This window comes from Ipomoea nil, unplaced genomic scaffold, assembly GCF_001879475.1.
Source record: "Ipomoea nil cultivar Tokyo-kokei standard unplaced genomic scaffold, Asagao_1.1 scaffold3130, whole genome shotgun sequence".
Taxonomy (NCBI): Eukaryota; Viridiplantae; Streptophyta; class Magnoliopsida; order Solanales; family Convolvulaceae; genus Ipomoea; species Ipomoea nil.
This window is the reverse complement of record NW_017619558.1, coordinates 1,379,816-1,389,559: the sequence shown is the minus strand read 5'-3', so window position 1 is coordinate 1,389,559 and position 9,744 is coordinate 1,379,816. Positions and strand designations below refer to the sequence as shown.

Below are 9,744 nucleotides of genomic sequence, written 5' to 3'. Positions count from 1 at the left end.
GTGCTGATCCTGTATAACACAGTGATTAGAGTGGAACAATATGCTGCAATTTGATTTTCTTGTGAGTTCTCCCAAGGAGATCAGGTTGTACTGAAAGATTGGTACACATAGGACATTCTGGAGGATTAATTCAGCAGATAATTGGATGTTCCCAATATGAGACACCTGAGCCTGGTGTCCATTAGACAAATCTACAAATATACCATGCACTTTCTTGGATGTTTGGAGCATGTATTCATTGCACACAATATGGTGTGTGGCACTACTATCAAGAATCCATAATGGCTCAGGAGAATTAACCAAATCAGAATTGACTTTCTTACCTTCTAGATTTGCATCAGGTATGAAATTAGCTGATATGGTATTGATCTGAGGGTTGATGGTAAGAGGAGTAGCCTGGTTACTCCTAAATCTTTGTTGTTGCTGCATGAAGTCCAGAAACCTCCTATAATCATCCTCAGTCACAGCAGAAATCCCAGGGCCAGTTTCCAATGGCTCTTGTGAAGAGGACTAGACTTGGTTGGCAGAACCCATTCCTTTGCTTCTTGGCTTCCATCCAGGTGGGTAGCCATGTTTCTTGTAGCATTTGTCAATTGTGTGCCCTGTGTATCCACAATAGCTACACATAGGTTTTAGCTTCTGATTTGGATAGAATTTTCTGTTGTTGCCAGAGTTTACCAAGAAGGCATTTGTTCCAGTTATGTTTTCTGTCAAGGTGTTTGGAATGGCATCTATTTGTCTTTCTTGCTGAGAGACCATTGCAAAGGCTTCTCCAACATCAGGGAGAGGCTTCATCAACATAATTTGCCTCTTGGTGTAAGCAAAGTTCTCATTCAATCCAATCAAAAAGGCAGTTAACATAACACTCTCAATATGAGTTCTAATTTTTTCAGACAAATCAGCTCCACATTTACAACTGGGAATGCAATCACAAGAAGGAATTGGCCTTAACACAGCCAACTCATCCCATAACAGCTTTAACTGTGTAAAATATTCATTCACAAAGGTGTTACCTTGCTTCGTTTGGTGAATCTCAGCCTGGATCTCTGCTATTCTGAAGATATCCTGTTGACTGAACCGTTTCTTGAGGTCCTTCCACACTCCTTCTGCAGTGTTAATCCATAAAACACTTCGAGCAATGGTGGGAGAAACGGCCCACAGAATCCATGAGAGAACCATGGTATTGCATTGATCCCAATAAAAGTGTTTGGGATCATTCTGATTAGGGATCACCATTGATCCGTTCACAAAAGCAAGCTTGTTTTTCGATTTCAATGCCATCTCCATTGCCCTAACCCAGGCATGGTAGTTTGACCTTCCTTCCAGATGTACAGTCACCAGCTGTTGGGACGGACTCTCATTGGGATGAAGGCTGAAAGGATTCACTCGATCATTCGGATCAAAGATCGCCGGAGTTGAAGCTGCAGCAGTTGCCGGAATAGGATTTGCAGCAGCGGTTGAGGACGAACCAGTCATGTTTGCAGCAGGTGGTCTCCAAGCCATGTTTCAAAGCTCTGATACCATATTAGGAAGTATGGAGAGCTTTAATGAAGAAGAAGAAAGAAGCTGTTCTTGTATTCAATCGAATGAAAAATCTCGTTACATTTGCACTGCTACTGCCTTCTATATACTTCAAGGATAAACAGAAAGAAGAAGAGGTAAAAAAGGAGGGAAAGTTGGTTGGAGTTAGTTGTTGACTTCTTGATCTTCATTCCCTTTTGACTTGCCACTTCCATCTGTTAAAATAGACAAAACTTAAACTTAAGGATTTTTTACCAATCGTTATACCCTACACCACGGCGCACATAGCATTGTGCGCCGTGCGCCTCCCAAAACGACGTCGTTTTGGGGTCGTTTTGGGAAGCGCGGTAGGAAGTTGCTGGGATTATGTGTATTTGTTCACACAGTTATGTGTATTTGTTCATACAGTTATGTGTATTGGTTCATACAGTTATGTACATTTTTTATACAATTATGTACATTCTTTTTATACAATTATGTACATCCGAATCAGAAAATTTGTGTGTATTATGTTAATAGTTGATGTGTATTATGTTAAAAGTTTATGTTTATTATGTATTATGTTAGATTATGTGTATTATATTTTAAAAAGAGTATGTATATTTTGTTATATAATTATGTACATTCATGTATACAGTTATGTGTATTCTAGTATAACATTATGTACATTCTTGAACAACGGGTTTTTTTTAAAGAAAAAACTACTGCCATTCACTGGGGCGGGAAATTAAAAAAAAAAAATTAAAACGACGTCGTTTTGCATCTAGGCGCATAGTGCAACGCGCGCCGTGGTGTAGGATATAAATTGCCATTTTTTACATATTAGACCAGTCTTTTACGATGATTCCCTTTACCTAGACTTAATTTGTTCTCATGTAGTGGATCTTGTTTGTAGAAATCTTTGGAGACATCCTTACCCCAAAAGGAATGTAAATCATGGTGACTCAATGGGTTAATAAGCAAGGCCAAATGCCAAGGTTCGAGCCTTGATCTCTTACCCCAAATACTACCCACTAAATCATTGAGTTAACTAGCTAAGCCCGTGTGGGTTCTTTGGAGGCATCATTGTATTTATATAATGTGGGTTTTGTTACATTGTCAATTTTTTTAGACATACATAATTAAAGTTCAATTATATATATATATATATATATATATATATATATATATATATATATATATATGTGTGTGTGTGTGTGTGTGTGTGTGTGTGTGTGTGTGTGTGTGTGTGTGGCAATTTTATCAATTAAGTTTAATTTATTTCAAGTTTTACTTAACTTACCTTCTCTTATAGAATCAAAGCTATTCAATCTGACTTAGCTCAAAGAGTGAATATAGTACGTAAACATCACACATTGTTTACTACCTTAGCCATTAGTCATCAACGATCTTTTAATGGGTGAGTAAAGAGACGACATTGTGATATTGTTGAGGCTGGTTTATAACTCTCATAGCATGCACATTATGAGAAATAGTTACATATGGTGCTTGTTCAAGCGCAGAAGGAGTAAAAAAGAGTGAAAAGAATAGGTATTGTAGTACTTAAACTTAAGAGATTTTTTAGTCTATTTAATTATATATTCTTTATATCTCTACCAAAAAAAATATTATATATTCTTTATGAATGAATGTTTTTCTTAAACTTGAGTAGCTATAGTATCTCAAAATTTTCATGATTTCTTTTTTCAAATCTAATCATTTCAATTAAAATTAAAATATTAGTAATATAATAATAATGCAGCTGTAACTAACATGGTTAAGTGTAAAGTCTCACTTATCTAGCTAGCATGAGAGATGCTGAATTGGCGCACATTCATATTAATCTATTATGTCTAAGATCTAGATATGTTCGTTTCTTTGATTTTTTTTTTTAAATAATATTCTTCTCAAAACATCACGTCCTATGTTCAAGATTACAACTCTTAGCCTTTAGGGTTGGGGTTCAACCTTTTGGAAGAAGATTACAACTCTTAGCAACCCAATAATTTGTTAAATATATTTGTCTGCACGGGTTTAGCTCAATGGTTCAGTGAGCAGTATTTAGGAGAAGAGATCAAGGTTTGAACCTCGGCAACGGTAATGTAGGGATTATGTTCAAAGTGGATAGATCCCTTGTGCGCACCGACATTTGGCCCTGTCTGTTGAACTATTGAGTCACCGTGAAGCGTGATTTACATCCTCTCAAATGCTCTGTCGTGCCAGATTGGAGATAAGATCCCAAAAATAATTTTCTTCAACTTCAACATTATTATTATTATTATTATTATTATTATTATTATTATTATTATTATTATTATATAGTTGAATGGAAGATTCACGGGCAGAATTAGAATGTACCATGGGCTCCACTCAAAGAATAAAATTAATGCAAGCAAGTGTGCCGAAAATCGGCCAGTATTCCTGTCCCAAAATTTGTCTTTATTTCTCTTAATTTTCTTACATTCACATTAACTGAAATTATTTTAGTATTTGTTTCCACCTAATTACTCGGATTTTTTTTAATATAAAATAAATTCATGTTTAATTTGAGGTTGTAGATTTTATTCCGGAATTGTGGACTGGAAAAAAGATTGGAAGAAGTGGAATATAGAGTGTGCAAAGTTGGACAAAGTGCAACTTCATAGGTTCAATCTTCATCAAGGATTAATTCCGAAGCACAATGAAAATGAATCTTATTACAAAAGGATGTGTGTGGCCTATTTAATTTGTGTTCTTGGTTGAGGTTGGCGGTTCAAATTTCATAAAAATATCTTTTATAAGGCTTGAATTGGTTTGAAATTGAGAGATTTCAATTCAATCTTCATCACTAAGGCAAAATCCATTGATAAATTTGTGAATTGTCAGATCCATTAACACTTACTATTACACGAAAAATTATTACTTTAATTTGGAGCTCAATTTCTATGCCAGGATCTATGCCTCAACCTCATGCTTTTAATGGGTTTATTCATACTCATGATCTGTTTTGATACCAATTGTTAGAATCAAATATTTATTACCATAGCAAAATTATAATTAATAGTGAAGGTGGAGCTTTATTTTGCGTAGCTTTCAGCGCCATATTTGTATGGCACGATGCTGGATTTAGTCATTCAAACCTCCGCCCTAATTTTGTATATAAATATATAGTTTGGTTAGTGTTGGTCCCGATAGAATGAAATGAGAGTCTAGAGGGGGGGGGGGGGGGGGGTGAATAGACTCTTTTTGTGAAAAGCCCTAATCGTCACCTTTCGGTGTCTTGGCGCAGCGGATAAGAAAGATTCATTTTAAATACTTTGCACGAGTTTTCTTAATTAGACAAACTTTCGGTAACGATGATAAATGGAATGATATGAATGCAAAAAAGAAAAGCGTAAGTAAAGAGATAGAAGGGACACGAGATTTTATAGTGGTTCGGCTAATGTTGCCTACTCCACTCTTGTTCCACAACTGTTGGAAGGATTTCACTATCACTCTTAGTACAATTACACAAAGACTTCCTTGATCACTAAGCCGGACAGCCTTCGTAGGTTTTTCAACTCCTCGAGTTTACTCCGCCTCTATCAACTTCTTCTCCTAAGTTGAGGTTGGTAGAAAATGATTTCTTGAATTCTCCAACTATGAGGTCTTGACTCTAAGATATGATTGCTTCAAACAGATGGCAAGACTTCCTTTGAGGTGTAAGAAAATGATCAATAGTCTTCTTCAAGTAACTTAGCACCTCAAAACTTGTTCACAAAAGCTTTTAGTAAATTGTAAGCGTTTCAAGTGCTTTTGTAAATGAGTAAGTCGAGTGAGAATGAACCAGCACCTTCTTAGTTGATGAAGGTGGGTTTATATAGGTGATGAAAATTCATCCGTTGGAGGGAGATGAAATTTTCGAACCTTTTAACCATCGGACAAGGACCGGGGAGCTTCATGCATTAAATGCTCCATTAATGAGGTTGTACCATGTAGCCGTTGGAGGTATGGAAAGCATTAGGTTTTGTCCTATAGCTTCAGAAGATGGTACATCTTCATTTAATGTTTCTTGAAAAGTGTGTCCCTTAAGGTGAGGTCCTTATTGTCCTAGGATGTTGTCAAAATGGACAGTTAGAACATTCTTCTCGTTGTTGAAGAGAAGCAATTTTTGATACAGATCGTCTTCATAAAGAACTGTCTTTTCGTGTTTGTTGACAACTCCTTCTTGACTCTAGTTGATGTTCTTCATGTCTCGTGTCTTCTTTCGCCTTAGGGACCCTAACATCTAATCATAACTCATTTTCGTGTGTTTGTCTAGCTTAACACGAATTACATAAGAGTTATCGCAACTCTCGTCTAGGACAAAAGCAGCGATTGAAAAAGCTAAAGGTTAGGGGTCTACTTTTCTACATTACATTGGTATCATCAAAATCCTAATACAATGTTCCTAACAATTTCCCCCTTTTTGATGATGAAGACAGCCATACTTGAGAGTTTATAAGTCTTTTTCTAGATTAAAGCGTTAAAAGGCGAGACAAGGACAAGTAACTCAGACAAGTGACACGAGATGTGTAACAATGAGAGTTTCATATAAAAAGATGTGATCATTACAAAAACTAATTTATGAAGAGAAACAGAACGAAAGTTAACTTACATTTCTAAGAGCTTTGATTTCTGTTGTTCAGCTTCCTTGAGTTTTTGGTCATCTCATTCCTTTTGTTGCTTTAGCATCCTGTTAAAGTCAATTTTGTCATTGATTTTTGCTCTGAAGACTTTAATGGGATTAGACCTGACAAGCTCTTCATGTTCTCCTTTGATATTTAGGCCAGTGTAATTGTTGTAGGCTTCCCGAATGTTGCTTCCTTCAACAATACCATACTTCCACCACGAGATCAGTTCAAACGAAATCATGCCTTCTTGGTAGCTCTTTCCTGATTCCTTGTGTACTTTGAAGGCTGCATTGTGAATGACATTCTGTGGGGAGTCTTTGGTTACACTAGAAAGGTTTTCAATGAGATTCCTGATCCTTTCTCTTTCCATTGCTTCATCTTCTCTTCTTTTTCTTTCTTCATCATGCTTCTTCCACAGATCTCTATTTTCTCTTTTGATCCTCTCGTTTTGGGTGCTGATGTGATCTTGTCTTATATGATTATCCCTAGTTTTGAGCCAGATAGGGACATTGCAACCCTCAAAAGGTTTGCCACTTCCTTCTTCATATGGAACAAAGTCCACAAAGTTTCCTATGCCATCCATAGTTACATTGTTGTCTCTCATAAGTCTTTGCCTTAGTTTCGTTTGCTCTCTCTTGGGTAAACCCGTGAAGATATACTTGGCTTCAGATCCGAAGGATTGGCGAGGCTTAATTGGTTTGGATTGGTAACGACCATGATATCTTTGATTTGAGGAATGATATCCACGAGACCTGGAAGGTGGATGAGATGGATTCGTGTTCCTTCGGCCAGAGTCTCTTGGTGTCCGAGAAGGAGAATGTCTTGCTTCTGGAATTTGATCTTTCGTGTTATCTCTCGACTGATCATCATCCTTTTCTTTGTCGTCATTTCTCTTTTCCCCCTTTTTGGCATCATCAGCACAGGTGGTAGGAGGAATGGAGGAGACCTTGTTGATTGCAAGCAAGATATCCTGAGCATACCCGAGAATTTGAAGAGCATATTCTCCCAGTTGGTACGAATTGTCCTGATATGTGTCAATCTTTGTACAGGCCAGATCAACACGCTCTTTGAGACCAAAATGAGAGTGTTTGATTTCGTGCTGTTGCCGCGCAACTTTGTTCAAGGCAGCTTCGAGATCATAAAGATTCTTTGTCATTCTGTCAAGGATCTTGTGATCTGATTGGCTTTGTTGCTGCGGTTGAGGCTGTGCCGGAGGTGGAGGTCGAGGATGAGATTGTGCTGCTATCAGAAAATCGACCTTCTTGCATAGATCATCCATAATTTTCGTGTCCTTATCTCGTAGAGCAAGATATTGCTTATGGATGGTTTCGGCTGAATGAACAGTTTCTCTCATGAGGTTCATGATAGTCCGTGGGGACTCTGCAGGGGATTCTTCTTCAATGTTTGTTGGCGAAGTGTCCATGTGATCATCTTGAGGTGGTGCTTCCCGTTTTCCACCACTGGCTGAGCTAAGAAGAATTGGTGAGGCTTCCAGTTTGCCCTCACGCACACTTTCGTTTCCTTGCTTGATTGGAGTCTCGTCCATGGGTTGGATATGCAGAACAATGGCACGAGATAGATCTTCGAAATGAGAAGTTGAGACTTCTTCCGAGTCATCACTGTCAGAGGGGATTTTCTTTAGGGAAGATCTTTGAGGATAGGTGTCATAGTCAGGACCGATTAAGAATGTATGACTGTCTTCAGGGTCGGCTTCTTGAGCACCTACATTACCCAACTGATCATCATTATCACCATCGTCATCATCATCATCATTCTCATCATCATTATTATCATTATCTTCGTCTTCATTTTCAGCACTTTCGTCTTCGTCAATCTCTCGTCCAAGCTCATCTTTCGTGCCACTGACATTACAATTTGGATCATTTTGGTGTTCCTTCTCTAATGTGGTCTTGATCTTTGATAGCAACAAGGCATATCGAAGTTGCTTCATTTCTTCTTCAAAAACTGGATCCAAGGGTGGCTTGTTAAGTTCGATGCAAATTGGAGCTTTATCCCTCCCGAGAGTGCGATTTGATATCTTCTAAGAGAAAACTTTATTGATTTCTTCAATTCGAAGAGCTTTCGAAACGTCATCAGTGCCAATCCACTCAAGTGCAAAGATTTCTTCGTCCTGCATTGCTTCAAATGTTTCAATGAACGTCCTTAGGGGGGCAGTGCGCCACTTTTGCCACTGCAGGACTCGTTTGTAATCCCTTTCAATGGATTCTCTAAGCAATTGATCTCGTGTAAGACGAGAAGCTTTTACTTCAGGAGCTAGAGCTGAAGGTTTCGGTATATCCGGAGATGTTACTTGCACAACGGCTGTCTCGCCTACCAACACAGGTTCTTGTGTCAGAATCACCTACTATGTATTGGTAGGTTCTTGTGGCAAACAAGGCAAAGCGATCAAAGCATCAGTCGCCTCTTTCGTCTTTTCTGGTGACCCAGGTTCTTGTGGAAGACTTAAGCGACTGGCCTCCATATCTACATTAGCAGGTTCTTGTGTCAGCTCTCGAAGGAGTTGATCTGCCAAAGTAGGTTCTTGTGGATGGTGGTCTTGAAGAGATCGAGGATCAGACTTGGGTTCTTGAGCATCAGAAATTTTCTCTGGATGAACATCTTTCGGTTGAGCTTCCCCCTCAGAAAGTGCTTCTTTCGTGATTATTTCCCCCTGTGGGGATGCATCTTTCGTGTCTTCTTCTTTCGGTGTAGAAGGTTTCGTTGGGAAAGATTTAGCCTTGACAGGAGACCGAAAGTGACTCTTTTTGATTATTCTAGAGAGAATCAGATTGTCTTCGTCTTCGGATGAATCTTTGACAAAAATTATTTCTGGTAGCGGTGGAATTGGATCTTTCTTCTCTTGTAGAGATATTGAAGGGATTGGAACAGCTGGAGTTTCTTCTGCCTTTTTCGCCTTACTCCGAGAGGAGTGTTTTTCTCGTTTTTGTCGTTTCGGCTTGGGTTGTTCATCTTCTGAAACCCTAGGTGTTCTTGACTTCCTCTTGGCTTTGACCTGCTCAATAGGGACTCCCAACTCCAATGCCTTCTGCTTGTCATACCCTGATGGTTTTTGTTTCATGTGACATGCTTTTTGTCCAGGCCGAATTCCTGGGCGCAGAATGACTCCTTTCGTTGCCAGAAGATGGCTTATCACAAAACCATATCCTAACTTCTTTGCAATGTCTCCTGGACTCTTTCGATGAAAGATGATGGTGTGAACAATGTTGTTGAAGATGATCTTTGACCAGTCGACTTTAAATTCATTTAAGAAGGCATGCAGCATTTTCAACTTCTCCTTCGTCACATCATCTGTGCCCGAGGTCTTGTGATCAACAAGTTTATTGAAAATATCAATAGTAAACTCATAATATAGCCGGAACCACTTCTTCTTCAACGGCCATGTGATTTCTGCCTTGGATGGTGCGTGATTGTTCTTGATGGATTCGTAGAACTCCTCTAGGTCTAGATGATAATAGATAATATCCGACTTGTAGGACTCATCTCTCTGTGGAAACCCGTATGTTGATCAAACGTCCTCCGAGGTAAGGACTACATGATGATTATTGACTCTGGAAGTGATAGTCAGATAATCAGAAGATATTGAAGCATTCAT

General features: G+C 38.6%; 1 protein-coding gene across 1 annotated transcript; it reads right to left on the bottom strand.

The window, feature by feature from the left end:
- Positions 1-510: 510 nt before the first annotated feature.
- On the bottom strand, positions 511-1,503 carry LOC109166931. Its single transcript, XM_019315829.1, has one exon. The coding sequence runs from the start codon at positions 1,501-1,503 to the stop codon at positions 511-513; it is 993 nt and encodes a 330-aa protein (XP_019171374.1).
- Between the last annotated feature and the right edge of the window lie 8,241 nt (positions 1,504-9,744).